The 25,257-nt window shown below is 38.8% G+C and overlaps 1 protein-coding gene across 3 annotated transcripts in view; it reads left to right on the top strand.

Moving 5' to 3' along the window:
- The window catches only part of LOC139750827 (transcription factor AP-2-epsilon-like), a 313,622-nt gene extending 305,215 nt beyond the window's left edge, over positions 1–8,407 (top strand). For all 3 annotated transcript variants that reach the window (XM_071665597.1, XM_071665598.1, XM_071665599.1), the window contains exon 11: positions 5,993–8,407. In XM_071665597.1, the coding sequence (XP_071521698.1) occupies positions 5,993–6,106 (114 nt within the window). In that variant the 3' untranslated portion in view covers positions 6,107–8,407. The remainder of the gene's footprint in view (positions 1–5,992) is intronic.
- The last annotated feature ends 16,850 nt before the right edge of the window (positions 8,408–25,257 follow it).

The following is a 25,257-nucleotide window of genomic DNA, read 5'->3' as shown; positions in this document are numbered from 1 at the left end:
TTCTCATGCCACAAGCATCTTTTGTGCAATCCATCACTGATTCCCTAAATACATCCCATTCCTCCCCCACTCCCCTTACTTCCATTGTTCTCACCTTTTTCCATTCTGTACTCAGTCTCTCCTGGTACTTCCTCACACAGGTCTCCTTCCCAAGCTCACTTACTCTCACCACCCTCTTCACCCCAACATTCACTCTTCTTTTCTGAAAACCCATACAAATCTTCACCTTAGCCTCCACAAGATAATGATCAGACATCCCTCCAGTTGCACCTCTCAGCACATTAACATCCAAAAGTCTCTCTTTCGCACGCCTGTCAATTAACACGTAATCCAATAACGCTCTCTGGCCATCTCTCCTACTTACATAAGTATACTTATGTATATCTCGCTTTTTAAACCAGGTATTCCCAATCATCAGTCCTTTTTCAGCACATAAATCTACAAGCTCTTCACCATTTCCATTTACAACACTGAACACCCCATGTATACCAATTATTCCCTCAACTGCCACATTACTCACCTTTGCATTCAAATCACCCATCACTATAACCCGGTCTCGTGCATCAAAACCACTAACACACTCATTCAGCTGCTCCCAAAACACTTGCCTCTCATGATCTTTCTTCTCATGCCCAGGTGCATATGCACCAATAATCACCCACCTCTCTCCATCAACTTTCAGTTTTACCCATATCAATCGAGAATTTACTTTCTTACATTCTATCACATACTCCCACAACTCCTGTTTCAGGAGTATTGCTACTCCTTCCCTTGCTCTTGTCCTCTCACTAACCCCTGACTTTACTCCCCAGACATTCCCAAACCACTCTTCCCCTTTACCCTTGAGCTTCGTTTCACTCAGAGCCAAAACATCCAGGTTCCTTTCCTCAAACATACTACCTATCTCTCCTTTTTTCACATCTTGGTTACATCCACACACATTTAGGCACCCCACTCTGAGCCTTCGAGGAGGATGAGCACTCCCCACGTGACTCCTTCTTCTGTTTCCCATTTTAGAAAGTTAATACAAGGAGGGGAGGATATATATAATGTGTTGTTTGTTGATAATACAGCGCTGGTGGCTGATTCGGGTGAGAAACTGCAGAAGTTGTTGATTGAGTTTGGTAAAGTGTGTGAAAGAAGAAAGCTGTGAGTAAATGTGAATAAGAGCAAGGTTATGAGGTTCAGTAGCTTTGAGGGACCTAGTTAATTGGGAGGAAAGTTTGAATGGAGAAAAACTGGAGGAAGTGAAGTGTTTTAGATATCTGGGAGTGAATTTAGCAGCGGACGGAACCATGGAAGCGGAAGCGAGTCACAGGGTGGGAGAGGGGGTGAAGGTTCTGGGATCATTGTAGAATGTGTGGAAGGCGAGAACATTATCTCGGGGAGCAAAAATGAATATGGCTGATGGAATAGTGGTTCCAACAATGTTATATGGTTGCGAGGCATGGGCAATAGATAGGGTTGTGCAGAGGAGGGTGGATGTATTGGAAATGAAATGCTGAGAGGACAGTATGTGGTGTGAGGTGGTTTGATCTAGTAATGAAAGGGTAAGAGAGATGTGTGGTGATAAAGAGGGTATTTGGAAAAGCAGAAAAGGGTGTGTTGAAATGGTTTGGTCACATGGAGAGAATGAGTGAGGAAAGATTGACAAAGAAGATACATTTGTCAGAGGTAGAGGGAACGAGGAGAAGCGAGAGACCAAATTGGAGGTGGAAGGATGGAGTGAAGAAGATTTTGAGTGATCAAGGCCTGAACAAACAGGAGGGTGAAAGGCATGCAAGGAATAGAGTGAATTGGAACGAAGTGGTATACCGGGGTTGATGTGCTGTCAGTGGATTGAACCAGGGCATGTGATGCATCTGGGGTAAACCATGGAAATGTCTGTGGGGCCTGGATGTAGAAAGAGAGCTGTGGTTTCAGTGCATTACACATGACAGCTGGAGACTGAGTGAACAAATATGGCCTTCTTGTCTTTTCCTAGCACTATGTTTAAGGCAGCAAGTATGAATATGTACGTGTATATATGTATATGTCTGTGTATGGATATGTATGTACACGTTGAGATGTTTATGTATGTATATGTGCATGTGTGTGGGTGTTTATGTACATACATGTGCATGTGGGTGGGTTGGGCCATTCTTCACCTGTTTCCTTGTGCTTCCTCGCTAATGCAGGAAATAACGATTAAGTATAAGTAAGTATATATATTCATTTTATTCATTTATTATACATTGCCGGTCTCCCGCATTAGCGAGGAAGCGCAAGGAAACAGACGAAAGAATGGCCTAACCCACCCACATACACATGCATATACATACACATCCACACATGCACATATACATACCTATACATTTCAACATATACATATATATACATACACAGACATATACATATATACACATGTACATAATTCATACTTGCTGCCTTTATTCATTCCCATCGCCATCCTGCCACATATGAAATTACACTCCCTCCCTCGGCACGCGTGTGAGGTAGCGCTAGTTAAAGACAACAAAGGCCAAATTCGTTCACACTCGGTCTCTAGTCATGGCTCCCTTTCCACATCTAGGCCCCACAAAACTTTCCATGGTTTACCCCATATGCTTCACATGACCTGGTTCAATCCATTGACAGTACGTCGACCCCGGTAGACCACATTGTTCCAGTTCACTCTATTCCTTACACGCCTTTCACCCTCCTGCATGTTCAGGCCCCGATTGCTCAAAATCTTTTTCACTTCATCCTTCCACCTCCAATTTGGTCTCCCACTTCTCCTCGTTTCCTCCACCTATGACACATATATCCCCTTTGTCAATATTTCCTCACTCATTCACTTCATGTGACCAAACCATTTCAACACACCCTCTTCTGCTCTCTCAACCACTCTCTTTTTTATTTATTACCACACATCTTACCCCTCTCATTACTTACTCAATCAAACCACCTCACACCACATATTGTCCTCAAACATCTCATCTCCAAAACATCCACCCTCCTCTGAACAACCCTATCTATAACCCATGCCTCGCAACCATATAACGTTGTTGGAACCACTATTCCTTCATACATACCCATTTTTGCTTTCAGAGATGATGTTCTCGCCCCTCACACATTCTTCAATGCTCCCAGAACCTTCGCCCCCTTCCCCATCCTGTGACTCACTTCTGCTTCCAAGGTTTCATCCGTTGCTAAATCCATGCCCAGATAACCTAAGCACTTCACTTTCTCCAGTTTTTCTCCATTCAAACTTAACTCCCAATTGACTTGTCCCTCAACCCCTGGGGATAGGGGAGAAAGGATACTTCCCATATATTCCCTGCATGACGTAGAAGGTGACTAAAAGGGGAGGGAGTGGGGGGCTGGAAATCCTCCCCTCCAGTTTTCACTTTTCTATAAATGGGAAAAGAGAAGGACCTAACAGAGGATTTTCTCTCTTTAAGGCTCAGTCCTCTGTTCTTAATGTAGGAAACATTGAACAAGTATGAAAGAAAAGAAGAACACACATACACACAAAGCTATTGGTACAGTATTAGAACAATATGTGAAGCAGTTGAAAATAAGGATTTACAAATTTTGAGCCATATGGCATCATATTTGAAAACAAAAAGGTATGCTTTAGGCATAATTCTGGTAATGTTATTGTCACATTCTAGTCATGAAACAGAGATGAAGATGTAGATACAGATGACTATAGTTCAAGGTGGGAAAAGACTTATAAAAGCAATACTGGTTATATCACTCTGGGAAAAAGATAGATTTTTTCCAGCATCCATACATTTACTTGTGTCAGTTTTCAGTAAAAGTTTCTGTTCTTACTTTTCACATAAAACTGAAATAATTAATTGTATTTTTAACAACATTCTTTGGAGTTGGTTACCTGAGATGAAGAGATGTATAAAGTATTGATAGGTTATATTAGTTCCATTATAATGAGGAATTACACTAAGCTCATTATATTCTTAGATATACACTTGTCTGAACTGTGGTAACTTTTGGACTAGGCACTTACTAGATTATGGAAATAGATATTGCTAAGGAAACTTGTTAGTAGAATGAATGAATTATAACATATCTATTTTCAACATTACATCTGTAATGATGCACTGTACTCAAGAAGAATTCTTTTTCATTTTTGATCCCAAAATGTACTTGTTGAGTGGTGGGAGTGGCATCAAGTCTCCAACAGTTAGCATATTTCTTGGAATACTCCTCCAGATATGGATAGTCTTATCATCATTTGTTCAAAAGTTTGCTTTTCATCCTAAACTAACTTTGAGAAAAAACTGATGCACTTATTAGTTAGCTCGTTATTCATAAACAGTTTCTCGCCTCTCATTCTCAGAAGCTGATTGCATAGCTTAAAACTGTACAACCAGCCAGCGAAACATTATACAAAGCTTACTTATCTCTAACTGTTAGTGAAATTGCTTGGCCTCTTCAGATAGGATGGGGCCATAAATGAGTACAGTACATTTTCACTTTAGGGTTACTTAAACCAGTATACAGGAGCTTGGTGACGTCAACTGATCTTGCTTCATAAGTTGTCTTACACTTAGCAGTACCCTTATTCATTTCACTATCACCACAAAAATTAAACTTTTTCATAAATCACTAAAGTGAGAACATCAGTTTGGTCACACATGTTATGCACTGATGTGCTGTTTTCTAAATTATGTAGTTTCCACTACTGAAGAATGGTAAGTACAGTGTTCTTTCCTTTCGAATCACTAGTATGAAGACACTCATTAATGAATCTTGGACACTTGTTGGATGCCATTCTGAGGTCAGAAAACAAAGATTGAATTCAGTGAACATGATCACCACATGTTCACAATAGAGCAAACATTGGATGATGTGCCAATGCTTGGGAAGTGACTAATCAACAGCAAAATGGTTTTTCTTGAACAGGATTGCTAATTTTTGGAATGATTTGCCAATTAGAGTGGTCAAAAGTATTCCCATAGATACATATAAGAATAAACGATAAATATTTCGTTTCAAATTCACAACTGACATTTTTTGCACCTCCTTAGCTACAAGAAAGGTTCAGTATACTTTTTGATTTTTAATGTGTATGCCTTTCTACTCTTACCACACTTATCTATGATTTTCATATTTCTTTATCACAAACAGCTGCGAAGAGATCCAGCGTGGTCTGTTGCTGTTTGAATTCCTTTGTATGAACATGAGCACCATTTCACTGAGGACCAAGGAGACTTGATAGTGTATTGAATATATTACATCCTAACCAAGGGAGTTTTACTCTCTAAATATATATTTACATAGTTTTCAGTATTACAACTGTATGTATTTACATTACATAAAAGTTGTGCTTTGCTTTTTATCAAAAAAGGTGCACTGTGATAAAAAATAAATGATGACATAGCACTTGAGATGTTGGAATGGCTTCTAGCCCCGTTTAGGTTGAGGAGGAGTAAACATGTTACCTTGCTGCAATAAGATTGATGCCTCAGGAGCATCAAGAAATGGATCTTCGTTTCTTTCACTGTAGAAGCTAGTTTGGTTGTGCTTGGAGGGTCATCAGAAGTCACCTAAGACTTTAGAGCATCAAGCAAGGGGCTTGGTGTGTAGAATGCTTTGATGCCTTATTAAACATTTCTTGCTGTTTCACTTGCTTTATATAGTTAGCTATATATAGCAACTCAAAACAAAGAAAACAATGAATGGACTGTGACAATGTGCAGATGCCTCAGCAGCATTCAGAAAATAAGAGAAACAAGTCTATAAGCATTAGTGCCATTTCACTGAGCACCAGAACCATTGCTTGTACTGGATTATGAAAGTTGTCAAAGTTTGGATTGCCACTCTGGAAATCAGATGGAGAGTATTTGATATAGGCAGCATTTTTTTTTCTATTCATCACTTTCAATTCTAACTAAACATATAACAGAGCTTATCTTATCATTGCTTTGTGGTATACTCTCAGAATTGCATTACTTTGTAGTATAAATTCAAAATTCTTTTTCAGAATTTCCTCACGGAATCCCTGAAGCATCTTGAGAAATCCTTTCCTTCTTCCAACTCTCATCTCACCGTCACACCCTCCATAGATCTCAAGAACAAGGAGATGGACAAGAAATAACGGTGTGGCGACATAATTCACTTCCCCCCTTACACCTGAACTACCGCCAGCCACCCAATGAGAGTCGGACATTACCAGATATTCCTCAAGGTTTTGCCTGGATTGTGAAGGTGTGAATTCTGCTAGTGTTAGCATCATCACATCTGTGTGGTCTTCAACTTTGCCTCATTTTTACTTTTGAGAATTAAAGCTCCCCCTGAAGACTCACTGCCGACACGAGTTCGGAGAATTGTTGATCACAAAACTCTCTAAGCTTGGCCTGACGGTCTTTGTTTTGTAAATAGACTACATAAGTTTTAAGGTTGACACATGGCTGCCATGGGACTAGCTGTGTACTGATGGCAGTGGAAGTGCAATAACGCACAAGAGATAGTGCATAATACTCGGCTTTGTGGAAACGACTGTAGAAGTGATTTCTGGGAAATTTATTTAAATACTTTCACCTCTCCTAAGAGGTCTAACGAATCTCACAATCAGTGAAAGATTATAAGTGTAGTTTGCTAAGGTTTGTACAAATGCCATATTGCCATATTTTATTTTGATTGTTAGGGTTATTAAACTATTATTCACAAATACAGTTTAGAGACAGAAACGAGTTTAGTTCGTGGATATTTGGATACAAAGCGAGACAGTGTTCGACTATTTCATGTGCCACTCATGATGCCCAGATTGTAATTACATTGTGATGATCTACCATTTAACAGTATTGTCTACAGAATACTTTGTTTTGTATCTAGTTAGTAGCCAAACTTTGTACGTTAGTAGTGTCAAGGTGGATGACCCTTGGAGGTTTTTCACAACCCATACATATCTGCCAAAATAATGTACCAAGTGCAATCTCTTGGCGATGTGATTTATAATTTAGGCAAATGGGCGTCTTTTAGGAAAACTGACTGGTTATAACAGTGAGGGATGCCAGCCTCCATAGATGTAATATTTTGTTGTCAGTTACCTAAGTCGGCCCATGTTTTGTACAGTGTAGAAAGAACCTACAGACTTTATCTCTCTCTGGATGGGACTCTCTCACCTAACCTCTTGGCTGGGAGTAGTATAGCGTTAATCTTATGTAGGTGATAGGAGCCAAGCCTCACACAGACACAAGTTTTGAGGTGTCTTGCAGGCATGACAAAAATTATATAAATATCACTCCCTTACCTCCTTGCACTTGATACTTACTCAGAATATCTCTTTAGCTATTACTTTTTTTATTCTTTGAATTTTGTTACTGAGATCTCTCAAAAGTGATCTGCATCTTTCCCCAAGTACAATCAAGGGCGTGGAATTTAGCTCGCCCATATTTATAAGCTGCTTCAGCACTTTTTTTCTGTATAATTTTTGCTTTTATTATTTACACTTCTTATCATATCACTGCTTAATATCAGTATTTAGTTTCACTAGTCTTGCTCACTATTCCTTTGTATTTCTTTCAATAAGCATAGACCACTCTAAGTTGTTTAAATTACCAGGTTTTCACTTTATGTTAGGACAAAACTTTAGTATATCTTTTCAGACATTTCTGAATACTGTTTTATTCTCATTTCGTGCTGTGTTATATCTCAAGGGTGTGTAACTTCACTGTGATCCTTTAGTAACCTAATGTAATTTAACTATTTTTCTATCCTTCGTTATACGGTTATACACGTGAATAATGTGATGTAAGTACTTAGTTGGTCCAGTAGATCATAATAAGTATATGTTAACAATGTGTATCTAAAAGTGATAAGAATAACAATTGTGAACCTTAGATGCTCTGTCAAGAAGACTGGTTTTCACCCTAATATCCTGAAAATGCAACTCGTAACAACACCCGAGATTCTCAACTGGTGCTCTTATCATGATCTTGAATCTACTGGGAAACTGAGCTAATGGTTGCTTGGGGTCACAGTGAAAACCAAGTTATATTCTGTGCTCTGAATATTCTGATTCTCAATAAAGACAGCAAGGGCTCTGGGTAAGATGCAGCCTACAGAAACCTCATATCAAGACCACTTGTGGTTCTAGTTTATTCTACTTATTCCATTTTACTCTCTGCCCTTCCAAATGTCTGCAAATATGGCGTTGCTCAGACACTTTCTCTACAAAGGAAAGACTTTTTGTTGCCCAGTTTCGTGTAATGTTATATTATTAAATAAGGTATTTTATACTGTGCCACCTCACTGGCATATGCTCTCCACAACCTGGTTGTTTTGTGTGTTCCTCCATAATGGATGGTACCGTGTTGTATAGTTTATCTGTCAACTTGAAATAATTTTAATGCTAAAGGATGCCATATGTAGAATAATAATAAAAATCTTAACAAGATTAGTATGTATTATAGCTTACCTACTGACATGATTTTTACAATTTTATGCCTTTTTATATATATATAAAGGTGGTGCAATGAATTTTACTTAGAAATTTCCATCACTCACAGCAGTACATTAAACATAAACAAAAAATCTATAATTATAAAATTAGTAACAGTCTGCATTCATGATTACATTCATATAAAAACAAAATTGTAATCAATATGACTGACAGGTAAATTTGAGCAAGATACATGTACATATATTGCACTACCAGAAGTAATAAAAGTTTTCCACTAAAGAACTAAAAAGTGTGTCCAAATTCGTTTCACTCTACATTTAGAATCCAATTACATCTTATAACTAAAACCCAAACTACAACTGAGAAACGGTTTCATTTATTTAACATACATTATGTAATTCTGCAACTGAAGTGTTTTTAAATACCTCAATATTAAACAAACATATTCATGTGAAGAAAGTGGTTTTACAGGTCGAGTTTAACTGCACAGCAGTGATGATAAGAGTGACCATGCAATGATATACTAAAGGATTCTAAAACAAAAGCTAACATATAAAACCTCGTCTCCAACACCTGCCTTAAGTGTGGGAATAAAGGTGTATATAAGTGAACATTTTTGTTCATTTTACATACATATTACAATACTGCACAGTATTTCTACAAGATGGCTGTTTCTAAGATGTACCATCTGGCCAATATTTTCAAGGACATTACTGCCCAAGCAACTTTATTTCTGTGCTTATAAAAGGTTATCATAAATGTTAGAAAAAGTTACCTATAATATTTTCTTACTGTTCACTAAACACACCATATATTTTTTTTTTTACTAATATGCATTGTTACATAATCATCATGAATGCTGGCTACTATGAAATATTTTAATGCAATTTATCAAAACAATACAAAACCCTGTTGAAGGTTGGTCGATTTATATGATATGTAATCCTGATGTTAAAAGTTTTTTCAATACAAGCTGATGTACTAAGCCTTTTCTTATACAGTGTAATTGGTCAGCATACACGGAGGCATCTGCCCATATCTTTGTCATATGAATCTAAACTGTTTTCAGTTTAAGCCAACTTTCTGACAACATGAAATGGCTTAGCTGAAGGTAAATATATCAAATAAATGTACTAGACTAATTTGGCTTTTGCTGTTATAAGGGCTACCAAAATGCTTGTGGTACAATTTAATCAAATTTAGCTCTACTAATTCATTGATAAAAGCATTCAGCAACAACTGTCCCTCTTTCAACAAATGATTTACACCCTACACTCTTAAACTTAACTTCTTATCTACCCTTCTCCCTCCTAAGCATTCCAGTTCACAAACATCACAAAGTTCTTTGTCTCAGTATATTTAAACCAACTTATCATTTGAAATCTTCTCTGGTCTTGGACCAAAATATTCTTTTATCAAAATGACCCTCGTATTCTTGCTTCTTAAATTTATATCCCATTCTCTTATTTATTGTTTGGAATTACAGAATTATATTTTCAAAATACCAAGTAATTCAATGAATAACATAAATACGGCTCTGCTTCCAGCTAAATCAAAATCAACCTAGAATATGATAAAAATGTCATCATTGCTTATTTCTATCTATAACAGCAAAGAACATGGCTATTTTCGGTGTGGTTTTATAAGTTAAACTCCAGTTCATGAGAATAAAACATTAGCAACTGTTACAGACAATCATTATCCATGTACTCTATTGGGTAGTTTGATAAATGCAAAACAAGAAGAATATTAAAGTGATTCTTACACAAAAAAACCACTACGACAAAATAATTCTTAAAAACTTTTAACAAAACAGAGTACTGTGGATAGCAATAAAATGGTCAGGATCCTATTTACAATCATGACTTGTATGCCAATATAATGAATTATTCCAAAGTAATTTATATATATATATATACCTTCTGACTTTTCCTACAAGCATGATGAATGATCACAGTTGACTTTTATCTGATCCAAAGTATTATTCACAAAAACAAAAAGTCATCAAAGATGGAGAAATATACACTGAACATCCATGACATTCCTTACTTGATTTTAACCTGGATTAATCTCCACAAAATGAATTTTGCCTTTGATAATAGAAGATATGAAATTATCGGCAATCAAAATTGTCCAAATCATGACTGTCACAGCCAATGGTATACTCTTAACCTACAACCTTAAACTGTACTACTGCAACCATCATTACCATAATGATCATAAAATGACACTGTGTTCATGTGCACTTTAAAGGCCACAATACCATTTGTTTGCTTCTCTAAGAAAATTCCACCATGGGTCCACCAATATGTGGTTTATATAAGCTCTGATATATGATCATACAATATTAAAACCAATATACTTAAAAACATGCATTTCTACTTATATACTTTTCTCACTGTAAAATCAAGCTAAGAGAAAAATGCTGTACTTGACATTAAATCAAGTTGAAGATATCCTGTTACACAAAACCATCATGATGAATTATCCTTCATCTATGACATCATTCACAGAAGTGCATACCCATACTTCCTACAAAAAACAGTTACTATTATACACTTAAAAGGAAATCACTACTGTATAGCATATAAAGCTATCAATCAAGCAATATCTCTATGAAAAATAAATCTTCTCTTGAAAGCTCAGTTGTCTGCTTCTGATGCTGACTCACTCACTAGGCAGAGCAAAGCAAAATGCAATTTTCCTCTATTTTCATACTTGATTGCCGTTTCCCATGTTAGCAAGGTAGCATCCGCTCACATCCAATCTCAAGCTGTCATGTGTAATGCACTGAAACCACAGCTCCCCATCCATATCCAGGCCCCACAGAACTTTCCAAGTTTTACCTCGGATGCTTTACGAGTCCTGGGTCATCCACTGACAGCCTGGTCCATCCATTGATAGCAAGTCGACTCCAATATACCACATCATTCCCATTTACTCTATCATGCACTTCTTTCACCTCCCTGAATGTTCAGGCCCTGATTGCTCAAAATCGTTTTTACTCCATCCTTCAATTTTCAACTTGGTCTCCTGTTCTCATTCCTTCCACTTCTAAGACATACATCCTCTACGTCGACCTTTCCTCACTCATTCTCTCCATATGTCCAACTGTTTCAAAACACCCTCTCCAACTCTCTCAACCACACTCTAAAGTATAACCCCATATCTCTCTTACCCTTTCATTACTTACTTAATCAAACCACCTCACACCACATATTGTCCTTAAAAATTTTACTTCCAACACATCCAACCTCCTTTGTACAACTTTATCTAAAGCCCATACCTTGCAACCATATGGTATTGTTGGAACTACTATTCCTTCAAACATATCCATTTTTGCCCTTCTAGATAAAAGTTCTCTCTTTCCACACATTCTTCAGTGCTCTCAATGCCCAGCAGAGCCTGCGCTCCCTCATCCACTCTACGACTCACTTTCGCTACCATGGTTCCATTTGCTGCCATGTCCAATCCCAGGCATCTAAAACACCTCACTTCCTCCAAGTTTTCTCCAGTTAAACTCACATCCAAACTACCTCAACCCTACTAAACCTAATAACCTTGCTTTTATTCACATTTCTTTTCAACATCATCCTTTCTCTTACTCTTCCAAACTCAGTCACCAACTTCTGCAGTTTCTCACTCGAATCTGCTAACAGTGCTGTATCATCAGCAAACAACAACTGACTCGCTTCCCAGGTTCTCTCATCCCCCACAATCTGCATACTCATCCCACTCTCCAAGACTCTCGTATTCACCTTCCTCACCACCCAATCCATAAACAAAGTGAACAACCCTGGTGATATCATACACCCCTGCCACAGACCATTCTTAACTTGGAAACATTCACTCTCCTCTCTTCCTACTCATACACATTCCATACACCCAAGATAAGAACTTATCGCAAATCTTGCAACTTTCCACCCACACCATATATTTATTCTTAAGGCCTTCCAAAAAACATCTCTATCAACCCTATCAAATGCTTTCCGTAAGTCAATAAATCCTACAAACAAATCCATCTGTTTCTCTAAGTATTTTTCACACATCCTTTAAAGCAAATACCTAATCCACACATCCTCTACCACTTCTAAAACCATACTGCTTCTCCCTAATCTGATGCTCTGTATACTCCACAAACTTAAACCTCTGCAGTTTGAACACTCACCTGAAATAATTCAGAAATACAGAGAGGATAAGAAGGTAAAAACTAAACAGAAGATGGAAGGATGGAGTGCATGATGCTTTAAGTGACTGGGGCTAGAAAAGGCAGGAGGGTGTAAGGCAAGCATGGGTAAGACCAATTGGAGCAATGGGTTATACAGGAGGGAATGTGATAAGTGAGCTGAACCAGGGATATGGAGCAGTCAGGGGAAATGACAGTAAAAGTCCACAGGGCTTGGCTGTGGATAGACAGCTCCATTTTCAGTACACTATACATGACAGCTACAAAGTGCATGTGAGCAAATGAGCCATTCTTTGTCTACTCCTGGTGCTACCTCACTACACAAAATGGTAAACATATGTACCAGCACATATTACATTACCTTTTACACTCAGCTGTCGGTTCCATGAGGTGGATGAAATGCATGCACTCCTAACTCACTTGCACATATACCCAACCTATGACCAATATAATGTGGGAACAAATTTCTCCATCACTACAGTGTACTTTGCATGCTAAGAACACATCAACATCTCTGTTTATCATAAAAATGAAATTCACTGCATGGGTCAGCAGTTAAGTACAATAAGGAGATTCTAGGTAACTGAATATCCCTGCCTTAACTAGTCTGCATGATTAAGACTGATGACTCTCACAAAGCAAAGATTATTTCCCATAAAAGGTAAATAAAGTATATCTGTAATCCACATTATCTTTAGATTTCCATCAATAAATTCCATTAACCTTATCTAATCAAACATTAGATGATTAGATGTGTCTATATCTTAGGTAGACACATTAGGTAAAAGTAGTCAGGTAAAAGTAGTCAGCAGAAACATTAGGTAGGAGCCTCTAAAAACACTGCCCTAGATTTGCCTTCTGCTAGTGGCATGCTAAGGTTAAGGCAATAAAGGCTAATTAGTGGCACTAGAGTGCACCAATTATGGAGACTCTTTTGCCCTGGCCACCCCCTCTAAGGGAGTTCCCAGATGGAATGGGTATTAGAGATATAGACATAAACAGAGATAGATGATTATTTCTACACATCTAACTCACTTCAATATTTCAACTTTTATAAAGACAATCACCCCATTCAAAACATTGTACTTTTCTGTTTAAAACTTATTATTCATTTCTTCCAGACTCAACTTTGTTTGCACTCTACCAGACATTTTCAAAATGTACATTTCTCCAATAATCAGCTTTCATCATTAATCAACTTTAAGTTCTGATAATTTGATATCCTTCTGAAAGATAAATTCAACTTACATTTCACTATAGTTCCTATAAGTATTGCCTAATATACATATATCAGAAAGGTTCATTTATAATCAATGCTATGTGACATAAACTTACGTCAAAAGGACGTAACTAAAACATTCCCTAAATATTCAATTTTGTCATTTCATAAAACAACAACAAAGGCAAGGAATGTATACAATACAAGTTTTTATCGAGGATGTAAGGCATGTGTACGTGTAGGAAGAGAGGAAAGTGATTGGTTCTCAGTGAATGTAGGTTTGCGGCAGGGGTGTGTGATGTCTCCATGGTTGTTTAATTTGTTTATGGATGGGGTTGTTAGGGAGGTAAATGCAAGAGTCCTGTAAAGAGGGGCAAGTATGAAGTCTGTTGGGGATGAGAGAGCTTGGGAAGTGAGTCAGTTGTTGTTCGCTGATGATACAGCGCTGGTGGCTGATTCATGTGAGAAACTGCAGAAGCTGGTGACTGAGTTTGGTAAAGTGTGTGGAAGAAGAAAGTTAAGAGTAAATGTGAATAAGAGCAAGGTTATTAGGTACAGTAGGGTTGAGGGTCAAGTCAATTGGGAGGTGAGTTTGAATGGAGAAAAACTGGAGGAAGTGAAGTGTTTTAGATATCTGGGAGTGGATCCGTCAGCGGATGGAACCATGGAAGCGGAAGTGGATCATAGGGTGGGGGAGGGGGCGAAAATTTTGGGAGCCTTGAAAAATGTGTGGAAGTCGAGAACATTATCTCGGAAAGCAAAAATGGGTATGTTTGAAGGAATAGTGGTTCCAACAATGTTGTATGGTTGCGAGGCGTGGGCTATGGATAGAGTTGTGCGCAGGAGGATGGATGTGCTGGAAATGAGATGTTTGAGGACAATGTGTGGTGTGAGGTGGTTTGATCGAGTAAGTAACGTAAGGGTAAGAGAGATGTGTGGAAATAAAAAGAGCGTGGTTGAGAGAGCAGAAGAGGGTGTTTTGAAATGGTTTGGGCACATGGAGAGAATGAGTGAGGAAAGATTGACCAAGAGGATATATGTGTCGGAGGTGGAGGGAACGAGGAGAAGAGGGAGACCAAATTGGAGGTGGAAAGATGGAGTGAAAAAGATTTTGTGTGATCGGGGCCTGAACATGCAGGAGGGTGAAAGGAGGGCAAGGAATAGAGTGAATTGGAGCGATGTGGTATACAGGGGTTGACGTGCTGTCAGTGGAGTGAATCAAGGCATGTGAAGCGTCTGGGGTAAACCATGGAAAGCTGTGTAGGTATGTATATTTGCGTGTGTGGACGTGTGTATGTACATGTGTATGGGGGGGGGGGGGTTGGGCCATTTCTTTCGTCTGTTTCCTTGCGCTACCTCGCAAACGCGGGAGACAGCGACAAAGTATAAAAAAAAAAAAAAAAAAACTAGAGTGTTACTGTGTAAAACTTTTCATGATGATACTTAAATCATTAACTACAAATATGCAAACCTCAATAAACCCTTCACAAACCTAAGTTAGAAGAGTCCAAGATATCTAACGTAGACTTGCTTGATATACAGCCTCATTGCCCACCACTTGTAACTTCCCAAACCAAGATGTGAGAAAACATTTCGGAAATTTTGTCATAGACAACTCATATATTCTTTTAAAATCATGTCTAGCAAATTAAATTCTTGATAAATTCATCAAAGAATCTTTTTACAAAAAGAAATAGAGAATAATTATCATTTTATACTCTATGCAAAATTGCTTCCAAATGGTGGTAGTGCGACAAGATAAACTAATTTGTATTTACAGTATAACAGGAACAAGAGGATGGTAAGCAGGACATATTCAGCATGTACAGCCAGACTAATAACACTGTACAACAGTGATCTTCCCCTCCACTACATGTAACAAAACACTTTGTAATATGTATTCTGAGATTACTTTTCTACATAAAAGCTTCATCTTAAACAATCAGAAGTAACAATATCCTCAACCCCATTTCTTGTGCTATAAATGGAGTTCATACTATCCAAACAATGCTCTCTTTGGCAAACTTCTGTTCAAGAAGTTACTATGCTTGATAGAACTGTAATTCACATATAAATCAGACCACAGACATAGCAAGGTATATACACCTGGAAATATTTTGAAATAAAATTATGCAAACATGTCTAATGCTAAAGCTACCCAACATATTCTCTGATAATACAATTAAAAATGGAATGGTTTACAGAGGTTCCTCTTTACAATGCTAACTTGTTTGTAACTGTAAAATGTGTAACAAATGAGAAAGGAATTTCAAATTTACAGAGATTTTCAATAAAAATATATAAATTATTCATGAAAGATGCATCAATATCAGCTAAAACAGGACAAAAATCAAACTTAAAACAAAGAAAATGCATGAAGTTCATCATACTGTTTATGCAATCAGAACTTTTCGTACATCATTACTTTAGAACATCATGAACATAAAAAGAAAGCAGTACTTCCAGTATCATTATTGTAAAATGAAAACTTTTATGCACATTTATATTAAAATATAAAGCCACATCAGAAATCTCGATATTAAGAACACAAAATGAACATATATACAAGGAAACAGAAAAGAACTAACAAACATACACTTAACCATAATGTCTTGTGTGTGCGAGTGCGTGTGTGCGTGTGTGCGTGTGTGTGTGTGTGTGTGTGTATACACGCATGCATGGCCATATTCAGTTCAATTAACAAGAGTCTGACTGGGGGTATTTGGATATTCTCATGATGATATGGAATCATGGAGACAAGTTCTTACAATGTATATAGGAGAATTTTCTATACCACAATATCAGGGAGCACACTAGATTTTATCTTCATACATACTTGTTCTGCAAAATTTACAGTGGAGTAGAGACAAAAAGCAAAGGATCTTTAAGATGTGGTGTTGGGAAGATATAGACCACCCAGCCAACATTACAATGTAATTCATGAGAAAGCACAAATGAGAACAGAGAACAGAGAAACTTTGAAAAGAATATTGTCAATTAGGCAGGTGAAAGTCCAAAACTTTTCCATAAATTCATCAGGAGTCACCTGTCAATTAAGGAGCAGCTAATCTGGTTAATGGATTTAGAGGGAAAAATTGTAAAGGACGATGTGCCGATAACTGGAAGAAACTATGGACCTAACACCATGGAGATAAACTTGGTAAGAAGTTTTGGAAATCATTGAAGTATCTACAAAATATATAAACAGAATACTAAATGGACTTGACTCACATATGGTTCCTGGTCCTGATGAAATTTCACCATATAAACTGAAGATGTGTGCAGATACATTAGATAAAAACTTGAATCACCATTCAAGACGTTACTGGAGAGAGACAAAGCACTAAAGAAATGGAAAAGGGCAAATGTCATACCTATATATAAGAAAGGAGATTGGGAAGAGATGCTGATATTATCAGAAAGTGAACTGATGACTTTCTACAAAGGAAAGATTACCAAAGTGAGAGACAGCATGGCTGTAGGGAAAGTAGGTTCTGTGTAACAAACCTCTCTGGGTCATGTGAGAGGAAAAGCTGGGTATAATGTGTGTATCTGAACTGCTACAAAGCATTTGAATTTGTACTACATGGGAGGCTGATTGAGAGGCTGGATCACTATGGATCACTAATGGGAAAACTCTTTTGAAGGATAAAAGATTGTCTCAGTGGGAGGGAACAGAGGACCCATGTTAAAGTAACTTTTCCCAACAGGGTTGTGACAAACAGAGTGCCACAGAGATCAGTTCTATGCCCAGTAACCTTCGTAAATGACTTGCCTGAAGGTGAGGAAACCTACCTGAATATGTTCAATGATGATGCAATAGTCATGAAAGAAGTAGAAAGTGAGATGAACTGCATCAGCTTACAAGTTTTCTGGCACATGGTTGATGAAAGTCAACCTGAGTAACTGTAAAGTAATGAGGATGGGATAGCATGTTGACCCCTGTCTACCACATTGTTGCAGTTCACTCTATCCCATGCATGTCTTTCACCCTACTGCATGTTCCAACCCCAGTTTCTCAATAACTTTTTCACTCTATCCTTCCATCTGCTCTCCTTGTTCCTTCCACTTCTGATACATATCTTATTTGGACGTATGTAGAGAATTTCTCATTTTCTACTTATGTCTAAACCATTTCAGCACACCCTCTCTGGCTCTCTCAACCATACTCTTTTTATTTCCACACATCTCTCTCACCCTTTCATTTCATTAAATACTTAATCAAAACAGCTCATATCACACAATGTTCTCAAGCATTTCAATTCCAACACATCTATCGGCCTCAAAACATCCTCATGGCTTGCATCATTACATTATTATTGAGCTGCTGTAACTACCAAACATACCCATGTTTGCCCTTCCACACATTCTTTAATGCTCCCAGAACCTCCATCCCCTCACCCACTCTATGTCTCATTTCTGCTTCTATGGTTCCAATTGCAGCCATATCCACTCCTAGATATCAAAAACAAATTTACTTTTCCAAGTTTTTCCATTCAAACTCACACCCCAACTAACCTGTCCCTCAACCCTGTTGAACCTAATAACCTTGATTATATTCACATTTACTCTCAATTTCCTCCTTTCACACACTCCTCCAAAGAAGTAACCAACTTCCTCAGTTTTTCACTTGAATCTGCCACCAGTGCTGTAACATAGGCAAACAAATGAAATGACTCACTTACCAGGCAATTTCATCACCTACAGAGTGCATGCTTGCTCCCTCTCCAAGAGTCTTGCACTTACCTCCCTTACCATCCCATCCATAAACAATTTAACCATGGTGACATCACATACTCCTGACACAGACCAACCTTCTCCTCTCTTCCTACAAATACACCAATTCATACACATGCCTTACACCCTTGACAAAAACTTATCATTGCTTCTAGTAGCTTTCCTCCCACAAAGCATATTCTTAAGACCTTCCATAAGTCACCTCTATCAACCCTTTCATAATATTTTTCAGATCCATATATGCCACATACAAATCCATATGTTTCTTTCAGCATTTTCCACACAAATTTTTTCAAGCAAATACCTGATCCACAAATCCCCTAACACTTCTCAATCCACAGTGCTTCTCCCCAATCTGTTGCTCTATACAAGCCTCCAGCTAGAGATTGAGTGTGAACAAATGTGGCCTTTTTTGTCTATTTTCCTAGCACTACCTCGACGAAGCAAGAGGCAGCAATGCTGTTTCATGTGGGGCGAGGTAGCGCCAGGAATGGATGAAGGCAAGCAAGTATGAATATGTACATGTGCCATTAACTAATGAAGATATCTAAATTCCAACATCACAACAGAAGTACCATCTAGCATCAACCATCACAGACAGCACATTGGCCTGACAGTAACCATTAAAGGGAGAGTTGGGGGTGCCATGTGGTTAAGGGGAGTTGCGTGGCAATGGTTGGCCTGAGTAGCTAGATGTGTCTAGAAAAATTTTTTTGTTTTTGTGTCTTGTTAATTCTTTCATAATGATTTAGTTGATACTAGGATGGGCTTTAAAGTTGCCTGGAGACAAATTAAAGTTCTTAGTATGGCCAAATCATCCCACAGTTGACAGTGTTTATGCCGTCAAATGCAAGGCATGTAAAGATGTATAAGTTGGCCAGACCGGAAAAACTGTAACTGAGAGGTGTTATTGGCACCGTCACTTAGTATGCAGGGATGACTACAAAAATGCGATCGCTAAACACTGTCATGAAAACAATCACCCTGTAGACCTTAAAAGACCAGTCATCTTATATCCTTCTGCTGATTATGCTACCTGTAACATCATTGAATCTGTCTTAAATGCTAACATTAAGAACTTTAATTTTTCTCCAGGCAACTTTAAAGCCCATCCAATCATCAACCAAGTAATCATGAAAGAATTAATAAAAGAGAAAAACAAAGAAATTCATCCTAGACACATCTAGCTACTCAGGTTAACCACTGCCACACAACCCCCCACACTCCTTTTAACAGTTACTGTCAGTCAGGCCGGTGTGTTATCTATGATCATGGATGCTTGACAGAAATTCTGTTGTGATGTTAGGATTTGAATAACTTTATTAATTATTAGCACCTGATGAGACAATTGTCTCCATGAAACATGATGTGCCACATGGACAGGGAGCTGTGGTTTCGGTACATTACACATGACAGCTAGAAACTGGGTGTGAACGAATGTGGCCTTTTTTGTCTGTTTTCCTTGCTGAAGCAGTGGGTAGTGATGCTGTTTCCTGTGGAGCGGAGTAACACCAGGAATGGATGAAGGCAAGCAAGTATGAATATACACATGTGTCTATATGTATATGTCTGTGTATGTGTATGTATATGCTGATATATATATATGTATATGTATGTATATGTGTGTGTACGAGCTGGTGACTGAGTTTGGTAAAGTGTGTGGAAGAAGAAAGTTGAGAGTAAATGTGAATAAGAGCAAGGTTATTAGGTACAGTAGGGGTGAGGGTCAAGTCAATTGGGAGGTGAGTTTGAATGGAGAAAAACTGGAGGAAGTGAAGTGTTTTAGATATCTGGGAGTGGATCTGTCAGCGGATGGAACCATGGAAGCGGAAGTGGATCATAGGGTGGGGGAGGGGGCGAAAATTTTGGGAGCCTTGAAAAATGTGTGGAAGTCGAGAACATTATCTCGGAAAGCAAAAATGGGTATGTTTGAGGGAATAGTGGTTCCAACAATGCTGTATGGTTGCGAGGCGTGGGCTATGGATAGAGATGTGCGCAGGAGGATGGATGTGCTGGAAATGAGATGTTTGAGGACAATGTGTGGTGTGAGGTGGTTTGATCGAGTAAGTAACGTAAGGGTAAGAGAGATGTGTGGAAATAAAAAGAGCGTGGTCGAGAGAGCAGAAGAGGGTGTTTTGAAATGGTTTGGGCACATGGAGAGAATGAGTGAGGAGAGATTGACCAAGAGGATATATGTGTCGGAGGTGGAGGGAACGAGGAGAAGAGGGAGACCAAATTGGAGGTGGAAAGATGGAGTGAAAAAGATTTTGTGTGATCGGGGCCTGAACATGCAGGAGGGTGAAAGGAGGGCAAGAAATAGAGTGAATTGGAGTCATGTGGTATACAGGGGTTGACGTGCTGTCAGTGGATTGAAGCAAGGCATGTGAAGCGTCTGGGGTAAACCATGGAAAGCTGTGTAGGTATGTATATTTGCGTGTCTGGACGTGTGTATGTACATGTGTATGGGGGGGGGGGTTGGGCCATTTCTTTCGTCTGTTTCCTTGCGCTACCTCGCAAACGCGGGAGACAGCGACAAAGTATAAAAAAAAAAAAAAAAAAAAAATATATATATATATATATATATATATATATATATATATATATATATATATATATATATATATATATATATATATATATATATATATATATATGCATGTAAATGAGTGGATGGGCTATTCTTCAACTGTTTCCTGAAATTACACTGCTGACGTAGGACATGCCGATCAGGTATAATAATAATAACGGCGTCCTAGCTACGTCTCTTCATTGTATATCAACTGAGTGTTATATATCTCTCTTGTGTCTCCCATGATGTGATTATTACACGAAAGTGCACTTTGGAACTTACTGTGTTTCATTTTCCCCGAGGACTCATAGGTGGCAATGGGAATGAATAAAGGCAGACTATGAATTATGAACATGTGTATATATGTATATGTCTGTGTGCGTATATATATGTATACGTTGAGATGTATAGGTATGTATATTTGCGTGTGTGGACATGTATGTATAAACATGTGTATGTGGGTGGGTTGGGCCATTCTTTCGTCTGTTTCCTTGCGCTACCTCGCTAATGCATGAAACAGCAACAAAGCAAAATAAATAAATATAAATATGTATATATATCCCTGGGGATAGGGGAGAAAGAAAACTTCCCACGCATTCCTCACATGTAGAGGGTGACTAGAGGGGACAGGAGCAGGGGGCTGGAAACCCTCCCCTCCTTGTATTTTAACTTTCTAAAAGGGGAAACAGAGGGAGGAGTCACGCGGGGAGTGCTCACCCTCCTCGAAGGCTCAGACTGGGTTATCTAAATGTGTATGAATGTAACCAAGATGAGAAAAAAGGAGAGAAAGGTAGTATGTTTGAGGAAAGGAACCTGGATGTTTTGGCTCTGAGTGAAACAAAGCTCAAGGGTAAAGGGGAAGAGTGGTTTGGAAATGTCTTGGGAGTAAAGTCAGGGATTAAAGAGAGGACAAGAGCAAAGGAAGGAGTAGCACTACTCCTGAAGCAGGAATGGTGGGAGTATGTGATAGAGTGTAAAAAAGTAACCTAGACTGATATGGGTAAAACTGAAAGTGGATGGAGAGAGATGGGTGATTATCGGTGCATATGCACCTGGGCATGAGAAGAAAGATCATGAGAGACAAGTGTATTGGGAGCAGCTGAGTGAGTGTGTTAGTAGTTTTGATGCACAAGACCGGGTTACAGCGATGGGTGATTTAAATGCAAAGGTGACTAATGTGGCAGTTGAGGGAATAATTGGTGTACATGGGGTGTTCAGTGTTGTAAATGGAAATGGTGAAGAGCGTGTAGATTTATGTACTGAAAAAGGACTGGTGATTGGGAATACCTGGTTTAAAAGAGTGATATACATAAGTATACGTATGTAAGTAGGAGAGATGGCCAAAGAGCGTTATTGGATTATGTGTTAATTGATAGGCGTGCGAAAGAGAAACTTTCGGATGTTAATGTGCTGAGAGGTGCAACTGGAGGGATGTCTGATCATTATCTTGTGGAGGTAAAGGTGAAGATATGTAGAAGTCTTCAGAAAAGAAGAGAGAACATTGGAGTGAAGAGAGTGGTGAGAGTAAGTGAGCTTGGGAAGGAGACTTGTGTGAGGAAGTACCAGGAGAGACTGAGTACAGAATAGAAAGAGGTGAGACCAAAGGACGTAAGGGGAGTGGGGGAGGAATGGGATGTATTTAAAATGGAAAGAGGTGAGAACAAAGGAAGTAAGGGGAGTGGGGGAGGAATGGGATGTATTTAAGGAAGCAGTGATGGCTTGCGCACAAGATGCTTGTGGCATGAGAAGCGTGGCTGGTGAGCAGATTAGAAAGGGTAGTGAGTGTTGGGATGAAGAAGTAAGATTATTAGTGAAAGAGAAGAGAGAGGCATTTGGACAATTTTTGAAGAAAAATAATGCCAATGAGTGGGAGATGTATAAAAGAAAGATGCAGGAGGTCAAGAGAAAGATGCAAGAGGTGAAAAAGAGGGCAAATGAGAGTTGGGGTGAGAGAGTATCATTAAATTTTAGGGAGAATAAAAAGATGTTCTGGAAGGAGGTAAATAAAGTGCGTAAGACAAGGGGACAAATGGGAACTTCAGTGAAGGGGGCTAATGGGTAGGTGATAACAAGTAGTGGTGATGTGAGAAGGAGATGGAGTGAGTATTTTGAAGGTTTGTTGAATGTGTTTGATGATAGAGTGGAAGGTATAGGGTGTTTTGGTCGAGGTAGTGTGCAAAGTGAGAGGGTTAGGGAAAATGATTTGGTACACAGAGAAGAGGTAGTAAAAGCTTTGTGGATGATGAAAGCCAGCAAGGCAGCAGGTTTGGATGGTATTGCAGTGGAATTTATTAAAAAGGGGGTGACTGTATTGTTGACTGGTTGGTAAGGTTAGTTAATGTATATATAACTCATGGTTAGGTGACTGAGGATTGGCAGAATGCTTGCATAGTGCCATTGTACAAAGGCAAAGGGAATAAAAGTGAGTGCTCAAATTACAGAGGTATAAGTTTGTTGAGTATTCCTGGGAAATTATATGGGAGGGTATTGATTGAGAGGGTGAAGGCATGTACAGAGTATCAGATTGGGGAAGAGCAGTGTGGTTTCAGAAGTGGTAGAAGATGTGTGGATCAGGCGTTTGCTTTGAAGAATGTACGTAAGAAATATTTAGAAAAGCAAATGGATTTGTATGTAGCATTTATGGATCTGGAAAAGGCATATGAGAGAGTTGATAGAGATGCCCTGTGGAAGGTATCAAAAATATATGGTTTGGGAGGCAAGTTGTTAGAAGCAGTGAAAAGTTTTTATCGAAGATGTAAGGCATGTGTACGTGTAGGAAGAGAGGAAAGTGATTGGTTCTCAGTGAATGTTGGTTTGCAGCAGGGGTGTGTGATGTCTCCATGGTTGTTTAATTTGTATATGGATGGGGTTGTTAGGGAGAGGAATGCAAGAGTTTTGCAAAGAGGGGCAAGTATGCAGTCTGTTGTGGATGAGAGAGCTTGGGAAGTGAGTCAGTTGCTGTTCGCTGATGATACAGCGCTGGTGGCTGATTCATGTGAGAAACTGCAGACACTGGTGACCGAGTTTGGTAAAGTGTGTGAAAGAAGAAAGCTGAGAGTAAATGTGAATAAGAGCAAGGTTATTAGGTACAGTAGGGTTGAGGGACATGTCAATCGGGTGGTAAGTTTGAATGGAGAAAAACTGGAGGAAGTGAAGTGTTTTAGATATCTGGGAGTGGACTTGGCAGCGGATGGAACCATGGAAGTGGAAGTGAATCATAGGGTGGGGGAGGGGGCGAAAGTTCTGGGAGCGTTGAAGAATGTGAGGAAGTCGAGAACATTATCTCGGAAAGCAAAAATGGGTATGTTTGAAGGATATTGGTTCCAACAATGTTATATGGTTGTGAGGCGTGGGCTATAGATAGAGTTGTGCGCAGGAGAGTGGATGTGCTGGAAATGAGATGTTTGAGACAATATGTGGTGTGAGGTATTTTGATCGAGTAAGTAATAATAGGGTAAGAGAGATGTGTGGTAATAAAAAGAGTGTGGTTGAGAGAGCAGAAGAGGGTGTTTTGAAATGGTTTGGTCACATGGAGAGAATGAGTGAGGAAAGATTGACCAAGAGGATATATGTTTCATTGGTGGAGGGAATGAGGAGAAGTGGGAGACCAAATTGGAGGAGGAAAGATGGAGTGAAAAAGATTCTTGACAGCATGTCGACCCCAGTATACAACAGCGTTCCAATTCACTCTATTCCTTGCATGATTTTCACCCTCTTGCATGTTCAGGCCCCGATCACTGAAAATCTTTTTCACTCCATCTTTCCACCTCCAATTTGGTCTCCCACTTCTTCTCATTCCTGCCACTTCTGACACATATATATCCTCTCTGTCAATCTTTCCTCACTCATTCTCTCCATGTGAACAAACCATTTCAAAACACCTCTTCTGCTCTCTCAGCCACACTCTTTTTATTACCATACATCTCTCTTACCCTTTCATTACTTACTCAATTAAACCACCTCACATCACATATTGTTCTCAAACATCTCATTTCCACTCTCCTCTGCACAACTCTATCTGTAGCCCTCGCTTCACAACCATAACATTGTTGGAACCACTATTCCTTCAAACATACCCATTTTTGCTTACCGAGATAATGTTCTCGACTTCCACACATTCTTCAACGCTCCCA

The sequence above is a fragment of the Panulirus ornatus genome, chromosome 10, assembly GCF_036320965.1.
Source record: "Panulirus ornatus isolate Po-2019 chromosome 10, ASM3632096v1, whole genome shotgun sequence".
NCBI lineage: Eukaryota > Metazoa > Arthropoda > Malacostraca > Decapoda > Palinuridae > Panulirus > Panulirus ornatus.
Note: the sequence above shows the minus strand (reverse complement) of the source record. Positions and strands in the feature narration are given on the sequence as shown.